Source organism: Lissotriton vulgaris, chromosome 5 (genome assembly GCF_964263255.1).
Source record: "Lissotriton vulgaris chromosome 5, aLisVul1.2, whole genome shotgun sequence".
Lineage (NCBI taxonomy): Eukaryota > Metazoa > Chordata > Amphibia > Caudata > Salamandridae > Lissotriton > Lissotriton vulgaris.
This window is the reverse complement of record NC_141693.1, coordinates 2,023,924,961-2,023,942,972: the sequence shown is the minus strand read 5'-3', so window position 1 is coordinate 2,023,942,972 and position 18,012 is coordinate 2,023,924,961. Positions and strand designations below refer to the sequence as shown.

At 54.1% G+C, this 18,012-nt stretch overlaps 1 protein-coding gene across 2 annotated transcripts in view; it reads left to right on the top strand.

Annotated features, from left to right (window-relative positions):
- Window positions 1-17,617, top strand: part of ENDOG (endonuclease G) — a 50,030-nt gene extending 32,413 nt beyond the window's left edge. Inside the window, exons 4-5 of one of the 2 annotated variants that reach the window (XR_015296124.1) lie at window positions 16,709-17,175; window positions 17,241-17,617. Coding sequence is in view for 1 of the 2 variants with exons in the window: in XM_086924882.1 (XP_086781008.1) it covers window positions 16,709-16,991 (283 nt within the window). In the remaining variant the exon portion in view is untranslated. Of the gene's footprint in view, window positions 1-16,708 lie in introns of both variants that reach the window. The other variant, XM_086924882.1, reaches the window with a different exon arrangement.
- Window positions 17,618-18,012: the final 395 nt, after the last annotated feature.

Genomic DNA, 18,012 nt, shown 5'->3' with positions numbered 1-18,012 from the left:
GGGGGCCTTCCCTGCATTCAACTCTCCTAAGGCCATCCCCAGTTCCTCCGCCGATAGAAGAAGCTCAAGGCTAGCACGCTCAGCATCGGAGACTCCACGCGGCGGGAGATCTGCTAGAAATTTGTCAACCTCCGCCTCTGGAAGGGATTCCCTGGGGGAGTACTGATCCGTAAAATAGCGAGCGAAGCTGTCGGCAATCGCCTTAGGGTCTAAAAGGGAACCACCGGCTCCATCCCGTAGGGCTGGCAAAACCGGCGCCTGAAGCGCGCCCTGGCACAGCCTGTATAGCATGGTGCCCGACTTGTCCCCCCACTGGTAAATTCTGCTCTGCGTCGCAAGCCGCACCTGGCGTGATTCCTCCAGTTGCAGGGAAACAACATCCCGCTGCGCCTGCAATAGCCGCCGAACATCCTCTCCCTCTCCGGTTTCTGCACAGGAGCTCTCCAGGGCACGCACCCGGTCCGCAGCCCTCTCCAGCTCCGCGCTGCGCAACGTACGCGCCCTCGTACACCAGGCTATGTCTACTCCCCGGAGTGTGGGTTTCAAAGCTTCCCAGAGGGTCAAGTCGTCCAACCCCGATCCTGCATTATCAGACCAGCAGTGGGCTATTGCCTCCCGCATGTGGGATTGATACTCATCTTGCTGAAGGTGCCAGGTGGAGAGGCGCCATCGAAACGGCTGCCGTCTCCGATCTAGGCGGATATCCATAGTTATTGGGGAGTGGTCGGAGAGCCCACGCGGCAATACGACCGTAGATTCTATCCTTCCTATCATGAAGCAGGGAACAACCAGGTAATCCAATTGTGAGAAGGAGCCATGCACCGCGAGACATAAGTGTATTCCCTACTATTTGGATGTTGATAGCGCCAGTCATCCGTCCAACCCAAGCTCCGCACCATATCACACAACTTCGTAGACGCAGTCAGCAGCAACCCACCACCCAGTCGAAAGCGGTCCAACGCACCATCCATCACATCGTTCCAGTCCCCTCCAACCGCCGCCAGGGCATCCGGGATCTCAGACCACACAGCGAACAGTTTCTCCACCAGGGTCCACTGCTGCGGGGAGGGGGGGGGGGGGGCATACACACTTCCAAAAACAACAGGCTCCCCATCAATCGTTCCCTGAACAAACACATATCTACCCTGGGCGTCCACTGTGTTGAGTGTATATATGACACCCTCCGATGTTTTAATACCGCAACCCCCCGGGACCCTCGGACAAACCCTGCGTGGATGATAGCCAAATCGCTGTAGGCTAAGAGTCTTGGTTCCCAGGAGGTGGGTTTCTTGTAACAAGAGGACATCTGCTTTCTCCCTCTTCTCCTGCTTTAGCACAGCGCCCCTCTTAATTTTATCGAGCATGCCCCGAACATTCCAGCTCATGACCCGTAGCGCCACCCTGTGGAGCTCCGGAATTGGGCCTCTATCCACCATCATTCGAGCTCATGTATATTCGCCTGAGCATATGGAGGTGAGTCTGCCTACAATCTAGTAATCGAACCTGCTGGACCATCGTGTAGCAATAAACATTCCCTGAGTACCCCAAACACCCGCTGTCTCCCAAAGCCCCAACCCAAACCTGGGCCAAATTCAACTCCTCGAACCCCCACCACCCCCCCCCCCCCATACCTCAGCAACATTGAAGTATCAGTTGCGGTGTGGGCGAGCCACCGCCCCCAACGGGAGGTCAGTGGCCACCCGCTCCAATGGATCCCCATAACCCAACCCCACAACCTCTAACTAGACCCTTAAGGGGTCGATTACCACCCGTAGAAACCCGGGCGACTAGTACCCTGAGGCAAGTGTCCGCCCTACATCCCCCCCTCACCCAACATCACATATCAAAATCCATATCTTTGTCCAATGATGTCGGTGTGTTCCGGGGACACCTGTAATCCCGGCTAGGCGGCTCTGGGCCACCCACCGATCTCACCTCATTACACCAAGGAGCGGTGAGCCCCCATTCACGGATCCATAGTCTGATTGTCCGAAGAAGCGGTCCCTTCCGCTACAGTTTTCTTGGCGGGAGAGCGTTTAGTAGAGCGGGACCTCCAATTACTTCTACTCCGAGATAGTCTATGTGTATGCTTCGGCGCCGTCGAAGAGGATGAGTCTGAATCCCGAGCCAGCTGAGTGGGCGGCCGGACCCGAACCGTCTCATCCGTCCAGTTGAATACTTGCTCCGGAGAATTGAAGAAGAGAGTGCGGGACTGATAGATCACCTGCAGTCGGGCTGGATAGAGCAGGGCGTACTGGATCTTGAGGCCTCTCAGGCGGGTCTTGGCATCCGCGAAGGATTGTCTTTGGCGCTGTACCAGCTTTGTGTAGTCCGGGAATATTAGGATCCGTTGGTTCTCACACATGAGCAGTTCCTTCAATCATGCCTGTTTCAGGATAGTGTCCCGGTCGTGATAGTTGAGTAGCTTGGCAATCACCGCTTGCGGTCGCTCCCCGACTGGCGGTTTAGGGGCCAAGGCTATATGGGCTCTCTCGATAACGAAGCAGCGGGAGTGGGACTCCGATGGCAGCCAGCCCTCTAGCCAGCATGTGAGGAAGGCCCCCATATCTCCTTTTTCGCAGTCTTCCGGAAAGCCAACAAATCGGAGGTTATTGCGCCTAGCCCGCCCCTCTGCATCCTCCACTCGGAGCGCTAGGCCCTTCTGAATACCCTCCATGGCAGCTACCTTCTTTTTTAGGGTCACGACATCGTCCTCCACTCCGGTGATCCGCGTCTCAGCCTCCGTGATTCGGGCCACCGCATTGCGTAGGTCTTGGCGCAACAGAGTCACGTCCGCACCAACAGCCCCAATCTTTGCGTCAAGAGTGTCCCTGGACTGGGTAATGGCCGCCAAGAGCGTTGCATTATCTGGCCCCTGGGGTGGGGGGCCCCCGGAGGCACCAGCCGCTCCTCCTGCGCCGGTAAATTTGTCCAGTGCAGCCTGTTTTGAGGCCCCGCTGCCGCTCCCGCCTCTGGTCATGGCTGACGAACGGCGGGGGCAAGGCTACGATGACACCGTCTCGTGGGCCCACCGCAACACTTCCTCCACTCAAGGGGGGGCCCCCCTCCTCCAGTCGCCGAACCCAGGCCCCAGCCGCCAGGCCCCGGCACACCAGGTTCAGAAATACAGGCAGGTCGTCCACGCAATCCTCCAGCCGCCGTTGCACTTGGGCCCGTGCAGTCTCTCCACACCCCTAGGCGCGATCCGCGGCACACTCCAGGCCGCGCAGAGAAAAGGCCGGTGCGGCCCCCCAGGCCGGAGTCCCCCCGCTTCCCCAGTACACTCTGCTCAGGGATAAGGGGGCGTCGCTCCCGGTCCGCAGCACAGGCAGGGGGGGCCCCTCCCAGACAAGCACGCCGCGGCCCGACCCGACCACCGAGGCCCTGTAGGGATCTGCCCGGGCAATGAGGGGGACCAGCCACCTGCGTCGCTGCGGCCCAACCCGCCGCGCCCGACCTGACCGCCGAGCCCTCTGGACTAGCTTCACCACACCAATAGCACCAAAATGGGAGTAGGCTACCTTGTCTCGGGGCGACGTGTTGCGTGGGTCCTCCGCCCAGCCCCGGTCCAGCCGGTCCCAGCCTCCGGGCCTCGTCCTAGGCCCCAGGCGCTGTGTCAGGGTCGTCTGGGCTTGCTGCCAGTGCCAGTGAGTCTCCCGATATCCCGGAGGTAGAGGCAGGCCGCACTTTCACCCAGCCCAGCCGGCCGCCTGTGCTCGCCGCGTCCCCGGGGCGCCTCAAAAATCGAGGTCCCGGCTTCAGCGTGCGGAGTAGGCCTCACCACCTCCGGGGCTCGCCGCGCAGCCACACTGCCTCATATGCCGCCAGGACTGTCAGGGCGGCCGTCGGATGTCTTCCGCCACCTAGTCTATCGCTGGGGAGGGTCAGGTAAGGGGGGAAGGCAGGATAAAATGGCCAGGAGAGTTACGGCGGGACTGAGCTCCACTAAGCCGCGTCCGCCATGCCGGCTGTCGTAGCCACGCCCCCCTCGATTCCACTTTCTAGTTAGCGCTTAGACGTCCCAGGGCAGCAACCACGCTTTATAAGTTTAAGTTTCATTTCATTTCACTCCTGGCACCCAGATCTCAGATTTCGACTGACTTGGAAGAAGCACTGAAGTAGGACTGCCCTGCTGCACCGAGGGACCAGCCAAGAGAGGCTGAACCAATGAGGACTACACATGCTGTCTAGTAAAGAAGGGGATTGTGCCTACCAAGTCCTGCTCAGGGAAAGCTGTCTCCAGAGCCCAGCCTCAGCTAAGAGAACAAAATGAGCCAGCAGACTGGCCTCCTGATCACAGCACAGGGACACAACAGCTGAAGAAGCCTGTTGAGGGCAAGTTGCTAGCCCTAAGTCTTCAAGAAGCTACCACTGCGGTTGCACAGCAATGAGGACCAAGATCCGACGCACAGAGTTGCTCCCAAGTTCGCTGAATCTGGAAGTGCTGTTGGAAAGTTGCTGGGATCATCAGAAGGAAAGTCATCAATCCAGGAAGGATTGACCTGTGACCGGGACTGGTAGTCCTCTGGCAACTGAATTTTGGGCAGACCGGAGAGGATTTTGTGGAGTGTCAACCCTGCGACCAGAACACTCTCACTATCTCCTTGGACCGAGGAATCCCTGCAAGAAGACCCATTGACCGCGTCACATCCACAGCATCCTTGGGGCATCTTCAGCATCCATCATCCCTTGCATCAGGACCACTCTATAGGAATCCATTGCAAGAAGACCCATCGACCGCGTCGCATCCACAGCATCCAGAGCATCTTCAGCATTCTTCCTCCCTTGCATCAGGACCACTCTATAGAATCCATGCAAGAAGACCCATTGACCGCGTCACATCCACAGCATCCAGAGCATCTTCAGCTTCCTTCATCCCTTGCATCAGGACCACTCTATAGAATCCATGCAAGAAGACCCATCGACCGCGTCGCATCCACAGCATCCAGAGCATCTTCAGCATCCTTCATCCCTTGCATCAGGACCACTCTATAGGAATCCATTGCAAGAAGACCCATCGACCGCGTCGCACCCACAGCATCCAGAGCATCTTCAGCATCCTTCATCCCTTGCATCAGGACCACTCTATAGAATCCATGCAAGAAGACCCATCGACCGCGTCGCATCCACAGCATCCAGAGCATCTTCAGCAAGCTTCATCCCTCGCATCAGGACCACTCTATAGAATCCATTGCAAGAAGACCCATCGACCGCGTCGCATCCACAGCATCCAGAGCATCTTCAGCATCCTTCATCCCTTGCAACAGGACCACTCCATAGGAATCCATTGCAAGAAGACCCATCGACTGCGTCGCATCCACAGCATCCAGAGCATCTTCAGCATCCTTCATCCCTTGCATCAGGACCACTCTATAGGAATCCATGCAAGAAGACCCATTGACCACGTCGCATCCACAGCATCCAGAGCATCTTCAACATCCTTCATCCCTTGCATCAGGACCACTCTATAGAATCCATTGCAAGAAGACCCATCGACCGCGTCGCATCCAGAGTATCTTCAACATCCTTCATCCCTTGCATCAGGACCACTCTATAGAATCCATTGCAAGAAGACCCATCGACCGCGTCGCATCCACAGCATCCAGAGCATCGTCAGCATCCTTCATCCCTTGCATCAGGACCACTCTATAGGAATCCATTGCAAGAAGACCCATCGACCGCGTCGCACCCACAGCATCCTTGAGCATCTTCAGCATTTTTCACCCCTCGCATCAGGACCACTCTATAGGAATCCATTGCAAGAAGACCCATCGACCGCGTCACATCCACAGCATCCAGAGCATCTTCAGCATCCTTCATCCCTTGCAACAGGACCACTCCATAGGAATCCATTGCAAGAAGACCCATCGACCGCGTCGCATCCACAGCATCCAGAGCATCTTCAGCATCCTTCATCCCTTGCATCAGGACCACTCTATAGAATCCATTGCAAGAAGACCCATCGACCGCGTCGCATCCAGAGTATCTTCAGCATCCTTCATCCCTTGCATCAGGACCACTCTATAGAATCCATTGCAAGAAGACCCATCGACCGCGTCGCATCCACAGCATCCACAGCATCTTCAACATCCTTCATCCCTTGCATCAGGACCACTCTATAGGAATCCATTGCAAGAAGACCCATCGACCGCGTCGCGTCCACAGCACCCTTCATCCCTTGCATCAGGACCACTCCATAGGAATGCATTGCAGGAAGACCCATCGGCCGCGTCACATCCACAGCATCCAGAGCATCTTCAGCATCCTTCATCCCTTGCATCAGGACCACTCTATAGGAATCCATTGCAAGAAGACCCATTGACCGCGTCGCATCCACTGCATCCAGAGCATCTTAGGCATCCTTCATCCCTCGCATCAGGACCACTCTATAGGAATCCATTGCAAAAAGACCCATCGACCGCGTCGCATCCACAGCATCCAGAGCATCTTCAGCATCCTTCATCCCTTGCATCAGGACCACTCCATAGGAATCCATGCAAGAAGACCCATCGACCGCGTCACATCTACAGCATCCAGAGCATCTTCAGCATCCTTCATCCCTTGCATCAGGACCACACTATAGGAATCCATTGCAAGAAGACCCATCGACCGCGTCGCGTCCACAGCCTCCAGAGCATCTTCAGCATCCTTCATCCCTTGCATCAGGACCACTCCATAGGAATGCATTGCAGGAAGACCCATCGGCCGCGTCACATCCACAGCATCCAGAGCATCTTCAGCATCCTTCATCCCTCGCATCAGGACCACTCTATAGGAATCCATTGCAAGAAGACCCATTGACCGCGTCGCATCCAGAGCATCTTAGGCATCCTTCATCCCTCGCATCAGGACCACTCTATAGGAATCCATTGCAAGAAGACCCATCGACCGCGTCGCATCCACAGCATCCAGAGCATCTTCAGCATCCTTCATCCCTTGCATCAGGACCACTCCATAGGAATCCATGCAAGAAGACCCATCGACCGCGTTACGTCTACAGCTTCCAGAGCATCTTCAGCATCCTTCATCCCTTGCATCAGGACCACTCTATAGGAATCATTGCAAGAAGACCCATCGACCGCGTCACATCCACAGCATCCAGAGCATCTTCAGCATCCTTCATCCCTCGCATCAGGACCACTCCATAGCTATGATTTTTTATTGTTTGTAAAATCGATTTCTCCGGTACCCTCCGTTGAATCCTTTTTGCTCTCGTATCTAAAATCTTATAAAAATACAGTCTATATTTATAAATTGGTGTAAGATTTCTTGAGCATCTTTCGATTTCTTCTTCTGTTTTGGTGCTGTTCCTCTATGCAAGCCTTGCTGCTCAGAGCAGCAGCTACCCAAAGTTGAGCTGAGGGTTTCACAGAGGAAACCTACTAGACCTAAAAGGGTTGGTAAGTGTATTACATGGTGAAGTTGCTTGACCACACCCTCTAATACACCCCATTTCCTCGCAGACAATGACAACAGTCTGGCACAGGAGTGTATTTCAGGTGGAACTTGGGCCCTCTTTGGTGGAGAGGGGCTCCGTCGGCATACACTCCTCCTGCCACGCCCACTTTAAACTTCTCAGACAGGAGGCTAAGGGTTGGACTCATCGTACTGACTCCCCCTCTTCACATGCACAGATGTTGTGGCTCAATTTCACTGTCAACAGAATTCAGTCTCTCACACACATACCAAACAATCTAAAATGTGGGGCAGTACGATCTCTGACAGACCTAGAACACACCTAGGCCACAGTGCTGTGTAGTTCCTAGGAGACCCTCAGGACCTGCACGTTTTGAATGACCTAAACTGAGGTCTTGGTGTTCAAACCGCTTCCGGACACCCCCACAGGATGTGTCAGCCATTAGACCAGCTAGCTCTACAGTGCCGCTACCATCCCACCCCCTCTATCTTAACCGGTGTAGGTAGTTTCTGGCAACCACTGAACATGACAACCCTGATTCCTCAGGGATCGTGGAAAACTGTACAGTACTTTTCGCTCAGTCACTCATGCTTGCTTATTCTCAGAAAGTACACAGGGTGACGATTAGGACGTTTCAATAAGTATTTATTGGTCCAGCATCACTCTTATGTAAAACATTTTTGCTATGACAATGAGGAGACAGAAGAATACAAAAGAGGTCACAAGTACTCATGTAGTAAACAGTAGGTACATTTCTACCATAGTGCTAATAAGATGAACATATACAGTTCAGATAAATACAGTTGCATTTGCATAATCCTATAATGCCCCCTACGTAAATTGCCTAAATGCACCTAGCCTAAATATGTAGGAGTAGCATGTATATTGGTATACATGTATATAGCCAAGAATCCCCTAGGGAAGAACCATTTCCCTCACCTGACGGTCGAGAATGAAGGATAATTTTTTTATGTGAGCAGAACGAGCTGCATGGCCAGTATCAAATTCTCTTCCCTGTGGGTAAACACTAGCTTTATACTCATGTGAAGGGCAGGATTCCCAACCAGCCTCCCCGCTCAAGGTTTTAATGTAATCGGTCCAGGACCTCAACCCTATAATGAAATGTCCTAAATCTGCAAAGTTTGCACAAAAGTTGGGGGCCTGGCTTGGCCGGCTGCAAGATGGCCGCACCTTGAGTGGGCTCTGCCGGCCAAGCGTCTAGATCCGGTAATATCCTGCAGACATTGGCGTATCCTGCACACTGCTCAGCAGTGCACCTTCTTCTGAAGGTGTCCTGCACTTACCTGGCCGGGCCCGGTGTTCCTGGGCGCCTTCCCGGCGCGGTTCTCTGCCTCGTGGTGGGGACAGTGCTCCCGGGCCTCGGACGGCCTGCATCGTTGCTGGGTCTGTTGCTGTTCGGAGGGCGATCCTGTGCTGGGCGCCTCCTGCTGACCTCGCTGCTGGACCCCCGGTTACTCCGGTGAGTCGTGCCGTTGCCTGGGTACGGTGCCTGCGGGGGTGGGGGCTGCTGAAATGCGGCTTGGTGTTGTGGCGCTGCGGGGACCTGGTCTGTTCGCCTGGGCACCGCGCGGGCAGCGGCTGTCGACGCTCGGCTGGGGGAGCGGTGGACCCTCCTTGCCCCCTCTGCTGGGTGCCCGCCCCGTGGCTGGTGTCGGCCTCGGCGTTCCCCGTCCACAGGGCCTGCCTGCCGCCTCCGCGGGGCCACCCGCATTTCCCTGTCGGGGACGCCTGCTGGAGCCTGCCTGCCGCCGGAACCTCCCCGCTCCTGGTCCTGCCTGCACGGCGGGGAGAGGTGCCGTCTGCTGCGCTGCGGTCCCTGGTGGCGCTCCTGTATGCTGGGGGAGCCGGCCGCTTCTGGCGGGAGTGCCCAACGGCTGAAGCCAACCGACTGTGAAGCCTTGTCCTGGAACTACGTCCTACTGACTCTCATATCTGTGCCTGGTACTCCGGAGGTCTGTGGCCCTCAGCTGCGGTCTGTCTTCGTCCCGCGGCAGCGGCGGCCTCCTGCGGTTGCGACTGCTCGGACGGGCTGCCTCCGCCTGTGACTCTGCTCCCCCCCCCGGGCGTATTGCTATTGCGTCCTGCCCGGGGCTGGGTCGCGCTACTCTCCACTCGCCCTGGTGGTTCAAACTTGGGCTGACAAGTCGCTTGTTCCCATGCCACTGCTGCCCGCATTGGACTTTGCTTTCCTGCCTGTGTGCCGCCTTGAAGTCTAAGCTGCGGCCGACATTCAACCCTGCCCCTCAGGCTGTAACCGGGGTGTCTCTCGGGTGTGGTGGGCCTGCCGGCGTTCCCGCCCTCTCGACCACTGCGGCGGTGACCACCATCGACTGTAAAGCTGCGTCGGGGCTGTGGTTTGGTGAACTGGTGGTACTGTTTGACATTTGGCCTGCTGAATAGCTCTCCTTGTGGATTCCTCCTGGCCGGCGTACGGGGCGGTCCTGCTCTGGTGTGTGCTGTGGCTGACCCGGTAGCACCCGCGTCGTCGTTGGGCGCCCGCTCGCCTCTGGTTGCTGCGCTTGGTCCGCCTCTGGTATCCCCTCTGATCGGGTGCCCGGTGGTGCCTCTCCTATCTTGCTGCTGGCTTTTGGGGCTCCCCCATTACTGGCGCTCCCTTGGGCATCTGGGCTGCTGCGAGTTCATCCTTGCTTCACACAATGGGGAAGAGTGATCCTAAACAGCCCAAGATAGCCTTCGAGCTGCACAGATCTTCCCGGCAGGACGTCACAGGCGCCGAGGGTGCCGACTCTGCTGCAGGGGGCATGGAGGTCCCGTCGTCCCGCGAAGATGATCTCAAGACCATTATGCTGGGCGTCAAGTCCATTGTTACTAGAATCGCCACCCAGCTGTACCAGCTCTCGGCCCGCCTTGACCAGGTGAAGTCCCGTCTGTATTCTCACGACAACCGCCTGCTCCATGTGGAGTCCCAGGTCTTGAGTGTGGAGGACTCTGCCACCCAGGACCGGCAAAAATTGCTGCAGATGGACAAGCTCCTTGCCGTAATCCGGAAAAAGAACGAGGAAATGGAGGCCCGTTCTCGGAGATGCAACTTGCGTATCACGGGCCTCCCGGAATCCACGAACATTACGAAGATGGAGGACTTTGTGGAGCAGTTGATCATGGAGTTGTTTGGTGAAGTCTTGTCCACTGTCTTCATCGTCGAGAGGGCGCATCGCTCGCTGGGGCCCCACCCGCGCCCTCGTCTTCCCCCACGTCCTATTATAGCAAAGATCTTGAACTACCGGGACCGGGACGCCATCCTCTGGGCTGCACGCGAGAAGGGAACCATCAACCACCAGGGCACCGCCCTTTCTTTCTATCCTGACTACACCCTCTCCGTGCAGGCCGCCCGAAGAGAATTCCTCCCTGCTAAACGAATCCTTCTCAGGCATGAGGTCTCCTATTCGTTGGCCTACCCGACAAAACTATGAGTTCGCCAGGGGGCGAAGACGCTGGTCTTTCCAGATCCTAGGAAGGCCCTGGCATTTGCTAAAAAACTGGACAGGGAGGGCTCAGCCTCTTCAACATCTCAGCCTGATGGGTCCGGGCGCCTCAGTGACATTGAATAAGTAGTGCTGTTTCCAATGTCTGCTTGATTATTGTTCTCTTTGATTGATGTCTTCCTCTCTTAGGCTTGGCCACCCTGCTTCTCTGAAGGGACGTATGCTGGATCCTGCCATGCCCCCACTGGATGATTCCCAACTCTTCCATCTTGTCTTCGACTCCCGGTTGTGGGTCCCTGGGGTGGGGTGGGTGGTATTCTCAGCCTGATTGGGGGGTTGGAGTGGGTGGGGGGTGGCATAGGACTTATTCGTCCTATGCTAGGGGTGTCTCGATCCTGCTGAGTCGTGGCCTTCCCTGGCAGACCTCTCACGCCCTTGTCGATCCGGAGGGTAGACACATCATTTTGCATGGGGTATTGCTCGCCCAGCCTGTTACCATCGCTGCGGTTTATGGTCCGAATTCTGACGACACGGACTTTTTCCACCATAATGTCTAGCATCTGATTTCCTCCTGTGGCCCTGCGGCCGTGATCTGGGCTGGCGATTTTAATGTTACTCTTTATGCAGAATTGGACCGCTCGGGCTCTTATCGGTCTCACCCGCGTACTGCCACCGCTCTGTCTTCTATATTGACTGTTAACTCGCTTTTTGATGTTTGGCGTCATCTTCGATCCGGTGCCCGGGAGGGCACTTGCGTTACGGGTGCTAGGGGTTGCTGGTCGCGGATTGACCTCTGGCTTGTGTCGCCGGATATCCTTTCCTGGACTATTGACGCTGCCCATATGGCTTGCACTCTCTCTGACCACGCGCCTGTCCTACTTCTTATTCGACCTCCCGATTCTCTGCGACGCGCCTTCACCTGGCGTCTTTCTCCTAATGCCCTTCGAGATTCTGTTTGCTGTGATGAGATTCAGACCGCGATCACTAACTATTTTGAACTCTATGTCGGCTCCGTCGACTCTGCCTCTACGCTTTGGGAGGGTTTTAAAGTATTAATTCGGGGGGAGTGTATATCCAAGCAGACCGGTGTTCTCCGTGCTATCCGATTTACACTTGCTAGGCTGGAGGGGGGAGATCCAAGGCCTTGACGCCGCCCTTGCGAATGGCGCTGGCCCGATGCGCTGGCGCTTCTGCATCAAAAGCACTCTGAATTTTCGGATGAGGCTGGCCGCGAACTGTCCTTCCTGGGGAGGGAGGGCCGGGCACGCCGCTTCGGTGAGGGGGACCGCCCGGGACGCGCCCTTGCCAACCTGCTGTGCCCGCTACGTGCTGCTTACTACATCACGGCCCCCCGGGGGACCAGACCGTACCACGTCTTCGGAAGAGATCAAATCCCGCTTCCTTGCCTTCTATTTCCGACTCTACTCTGCCGGCTCCCCTCCGTCTTCGGAAGATTTCGACCAGTACTTTGAGTCCATCGCCCTTGTTTGGCTTGCGGACTACCACCGCAAATTCCTTGACGAACCTTTCTCGAAGGAGGAAATATTGGCGGCCATCAGCAGCCTACCAAGCGATAAGGCGCCTGGCTTGGGCGGTCTTCCTGCCTCCTTTTATAAAATGTATGCCTCAATTCTGGTACCACATCTGGCTGCCATGTTTAACGAGTCCTTTGACACTGACACGCTCCCGCCGTCTCTCCTCGAGGCCTCGCTGACTCTGCTCCTCAAACCGGACAAACCGGCTGATCGGTGTGACTCCTACCGCCCCCTCTCCCTTATTAACATAGACAATAAAATCTTCGTCAAGCTAATCGCCTCCCGTCTCCTTCTGTTAATGTCCACCATTTCCCTCCCCGACCTATCTGGCTTTATCCCCGGTAGGACAACCTCCCATAATCTTCAAACCATTTTCTCCGTCCTGCATCAATTTAACCCTGACCTTCCGGCTGTGGCTGCACTGCTTGATGCCACGAAGGCGTTTCACACGCTGGAGTGGCCCTTCCTTTTTTATATCCTATCGCGCATGGGGTTCAGTGCCCACTTTTTGCTGAATATTAAACTGTTATATACTAACCCCACCGCCCAGCTGCGTATTAATGGCCAGGTAACTGACCCCATCCGCATTACTCGCGGAACTAGGCAGGGTTGCCCATTTTCGCCCATGCTTTTTGCCATTGCTATGGAACCCCTAGCCGCCAGTCTACGGCAGCACCACACCCATAGGGGTATCGGCTTTTCGGCCCGCTCCCTCTTGGTCTCCATGTATGCAGACGACGTCACTCTTTACGTTCGCCATCCCCAGGAAAATCTAAGTCCCCTGGTGCGTGAGGTTATTCGGTTTGGTGGGCTCTCGGGTGTTCAGATCAATTGGAGTAAATCTGTACTTTTCCCCCTGACTGATGCCACCTTCCCGTTCGTGCCCGATTTTCCTATTGAGTGGCCGTCTGGTCGCACACGCTATCTTGGCATTTGGTTGAGCAGGGACCCAGACGAACTCTGGAGGTCCAATTTTGGCCGGGCTGTGGACTGGTTTGAATCTAAGATCCCTCTGTGGAGTCGCCGCTTTCCCTGGCTGGGCGCGTTGCCATTGCCAAGATGGTGGTCCTCCCCAAATTTCTTTACCTCTTCTCTAACATACTCATCCCCCTTACCGCTTATTTTGTTCGCAGGTTGCGTTCGCTCGTTGTGTCCTTAATCTGGGCAGGGCGGCAGCCCAGGGTTGCCTATGACGTCCTGACCCTGCCTATGTCAGCTGGTGGGTTGGGTGCGCCAGACTTCCGTCTCTACGCACTTTGTGCTCAGGCCAGCTTTCTTCACTTCTGGCTGCATCCCACCCCCTACCAGCCTCACGTTGCGGTGGAATCTGATGTTGCTTCCCCCTGGCCTCTTTCTACTGCGTTATTTGCCCCTGCGGTGCGACCCCGATCAGAGGTGAATACGGTGGAAACATTGCGCTGGGCGTGGTCCTTTCTGCGACGTCTAGCTGGTCTCTCTCTCCTATCTGCTGATGCCATGCCCATTACTAACCACCCGGATTTTCCGCCCCCTTCAGTCATCCTGTATGTCTCGGCATGCGGCGCTGCGGGGCTTCAAGACTGTGGCGGATCTTTATCCCGATAATTCCTTTTATTCTCTCCCCGAGTCGCCATCCTTGATGGATACACTTTTATATTACCAGCTGCATACCACCTGCTGGAAATTGCACCTGACCTTTCCGCAGCCCCCGCCCACTTTCCCTGCCCTGGATTTTGTATATACCTCAGCATCCCCACATAAACTTGTCACCAGATTGTCTGCCTTTGCCTTGTTATCTTCTCCCATCTCCTCGGCGCGGGCGTGTGAGGCGTGGAGTGCTGACTTGGGTGTGGATATTTCAGATGCCGACTGGCTTTATTGCTGTAACCAAACCACAAAACTTTCCCTGAACTATCGGCTCCGCTTGGTTCATTTCAAGTTTCTGCACAGGCTCTACAGAACTCTGCGGCAGCTTCATCGACTAGGACTCATCCCTGAGGATTCCTGTGTGCGATGTTCCGCTCCTGCTGCAGATTTCGCCCATTTGGCCTGGCTCTGTCTTCGGATGCAGGTGTTTTGGTTGGAGGTCTGTTCCGCGATCTCTGAAATCACTGGTACTGCCATCAATTCGGACCCCCTTCTTTGCCGTCTCGGGTTTGTTAAACCTTGCCCTGATGCTTCGCGCCGTCTGATTTCGATGCTCCTGGTACTGGCCAGGTGCAGGGTGGCTATGTGTTGGGGCCGCCGGCCTGCCCCTGTGGTGGCGGCCTGGCTGGAGGATGCTTCCCGTTGTCAAATGCTGCTGTCAGAGATTTGGGACCTGATGCCAGCTAGATCTCGCCCAGTTGATATTTGGGGTCCCCTGGTCGCCTACCTCCTTTCCCGCTCCTCCCCTAGCGAGCCTGCCTCCCCCGCGTCAGTGGTGGCCGTGGAGTTGGTCAGTGCGTAGCTCTTCTCTCCGCGTCCCAGATGTCCCTGCTGTCAGTGGGTTCCCCGGCTGGCGACTTTATTGCTTGCCCAGTTGGGGGGTTGCCTCTAGGACCACGGTGCTGCGATCTGGTCCGCCCCCACACTGTTACATGATGGGCCGTATGGTATCCAGCCACCACCTCATTTCCCTCCCGCTCCCGACGCCGCCTCTCCCACGCTCCCGTCGGCCCTTGGTCCGCGGCAGCCACCGGTGCTGATCGGTGCTGGGCTCCTTCCTACTTTTATTCCTGGTCCCTCCCGAGCTAGCCAGCCCCTCAGGGCTTTAATTATTTCTGTTCGCTAACCTGGGAGAAAGTGTAAGAAGCCGCCGACCTGACCACATATTGTTTTATGATGCTAATGCTGTCGTCATGCTGCTTACTGATATGGATGTGCCTTTGATGGATTATATCTTGCTACTCTGTACTGTGTCTTTGCATGGAACCTCTCTTTTTTTATTGTACTGCTGTACTGCAACTTCTTTAATAAAAACGTTTTAAAAAAAATGTTTGCACAAAAGTTCCATAATTTTGTCAGTTCTGTCTTTGTGTCCAAAAGCCTTTCTGCTTACTGGCAGTCTGTCTGGTAAGGGAATAAGTATTTCAGCAAGGTTTTCTTGGTGCTCGTGCAGGAGCATGTTTTCTGAACTTGCTGTTACAGCAGCTGGCACTCCGAATAGAAGTACAGCTGCAGTGAGAATGGAAGTAACAGTAAGCATAGAAGGGGTGCCAGCTGGCTTGTTAGTAGGGCTCATTCTTTTTGAAAATAGACACAGAAGACGTACTCTCATCTGCCGCATATAGCCCTGTGGTTCAGCGCGACAATTTATGCGCTTCGGTTCTTGATTCTACAAAATCCTGAACCTTTACGCTGTTTCTGTTCATCGTTTATAGTCTTAAGATTTGTAAAAAGACTTCACACTAAGCCTCATCCTCGTGTTTCAGACAAATATCCTGCAGGATTTTATTGTATTACAACTTGCCCTGAAGAAGGCCGTAACGGTGAAACGCGTTGGCTGTGTTCCGCAAATTTTGAATAAAGGTACTTACTACAGCATTCAGAATAACTTGCCTCTGTCATCGTGATTTATGGATTAACCCAAAGACCGTGTTTCAAATGTCTCTTTACTTATGCCTCTCTTATCTTTTGTGTTCATATGTTATATTCAAGACCACCAACGGTGGCTGGTTTTTAGCATTATGTTTAGACTGTTTAGAAAACAAAAAATATGTTTCCAAATCACTTTTTTTTGTATAACACCGTTTTTGATCCTGCACTGCATACCCTGCCACCGTGACTCAGTGTCTTAGAGTTCTTCTTACAGGCAGTCTGCTGAAATACTTATTACTAGACAACGTTTTCTTGGTGCTCGTGCAGGAGTATGTTGTCTGAATTTGCTGTTACAGCAGCCAGCACTCAGTATAGAACTACAGCTACAGTGAGAACAGAAGTAACAGCAAACATGGAAAGGGGGGGGTGCCAGCTGGCTTGCTAGTAGGGCACATTCACCTATTGCCTTTACAAGTGCTGGAGTTCAGTTTAAACATAAATCCATATCTCTTGCCCAGGATGTCCCTTGCTGTAGGCTGCAGTTCCAGACATTCACTGTTCTTCTTTTAGTCTTTTTTCCCTTGCTGTAGCTTCCAGTGCTTCGCGTTCTCTATTCTTTGTCCTAGGCCCAAGGTGTTCCCGCCCTGTAGATACCAGTTGCTACTGCATCCTGTGTGTAGTCCTTAGCGACTGTTGCAGTAGGTTGTAGTTGTCACTGTGGGCTCTTCTTTTTTTGGGTCTTCCCCTTGCTCTTTGTTGTATGTTTACCACAGCTTTCTTCTTTTTTTCCGCAGGATGGAAGCAGATGGGAAGATGTACGTGAAGTACCAAGTGATTGGTAAGAACAATGTGGCTGTCCCCACACATTTCTTCAAAGTTGTCCTCTTGGAAAAACCCAGTGGGGAAATCGAGCTCCGTCCCTACGTAATGCCCAACAGCCCTGTGGATGAAAAGATCCCATTGGAACGATTCCTGGTGCCAATCGAGAGCATCGAACGATCCTCCGGTCTGCTCTTTGTTCCCAATATCATGAAAAGGACAAACAGCTTGAAGGCCATCTCGGCCAGTACCCGATGAGGAGAGACAGCCGTGTGAGCAGGACAAGGGACACTGCGAGAAGAACAAAAGGACACTGGGAACAGGACAAGGGACACAGTGAGCAGGACAGGGGACACAGTGAGCAGGACAGGGGACACAGTGAGCAGGACAGGGGACACTGTGAGAAGAACAAAGGGACACCGTGAACAGGACAGGGGTCACAGTGAGCAGGACAGGGGACACTGCAAGAAGAACAAAGGGACACCGTGAACAGGACAGGGGTCACAGTGAGCAGGGCAAAGGACACTTCAGGAAGATCAAAGGAACACTGTGAGTAGGGCAAGGAACATTGAGAGCAAGGACAAAGATCATCTACAGGACAAGCACTGAATGAGCAGGACATGCCCTTCTATGCCTAATCTGCAATAAGCATTTACTCCTTGTGTAGATATGATCATGAAGAATGTAATCACAGAAATTGAACTGATTTAAATATGTTATTCCAAAGTTGAAGCAAACCATAACTCAGCTGCTGCTACTTTGTAGCCTGTGCAAACATTTGAGCGTCCTTATATGGTACCTCTTGCAGACGTTTCACCCACCACCACCTTGTACCTTGAGAAGGAACCGCAATAATAAATTATTGTTCTATGCTGTTTCTAAAATAACTATGTGCATCGTTTACTGCTGTAGCCTGAAGGATCGCACAGACTATTGTGCACATTAATGCATTTCCTCTGTGAGAGCCACCTGAAGACCATGTGGCTGCCTACAGTTCTACACAGTCAAAGAACTCAGACATTCTGGAGGAATCTACATGAGCCTGAAGAAGCCAGCTGCAAAAGTACGCTGTCTCAAACTGTGCAATACATCTCTGTGATATACAAATATATTCACTGAAAAAACAAAAGTTACAGGGATGTTATAGGTATGAAATAGAATTTAAAAAAACTTAAAAATTCACTGAGGGATGTTATAGACTTGCACCCCCGCAAAGCACTGCTTATGACATCACATATTATTTTACTCATGACATTGTCAGTGACATCACTCATGACAT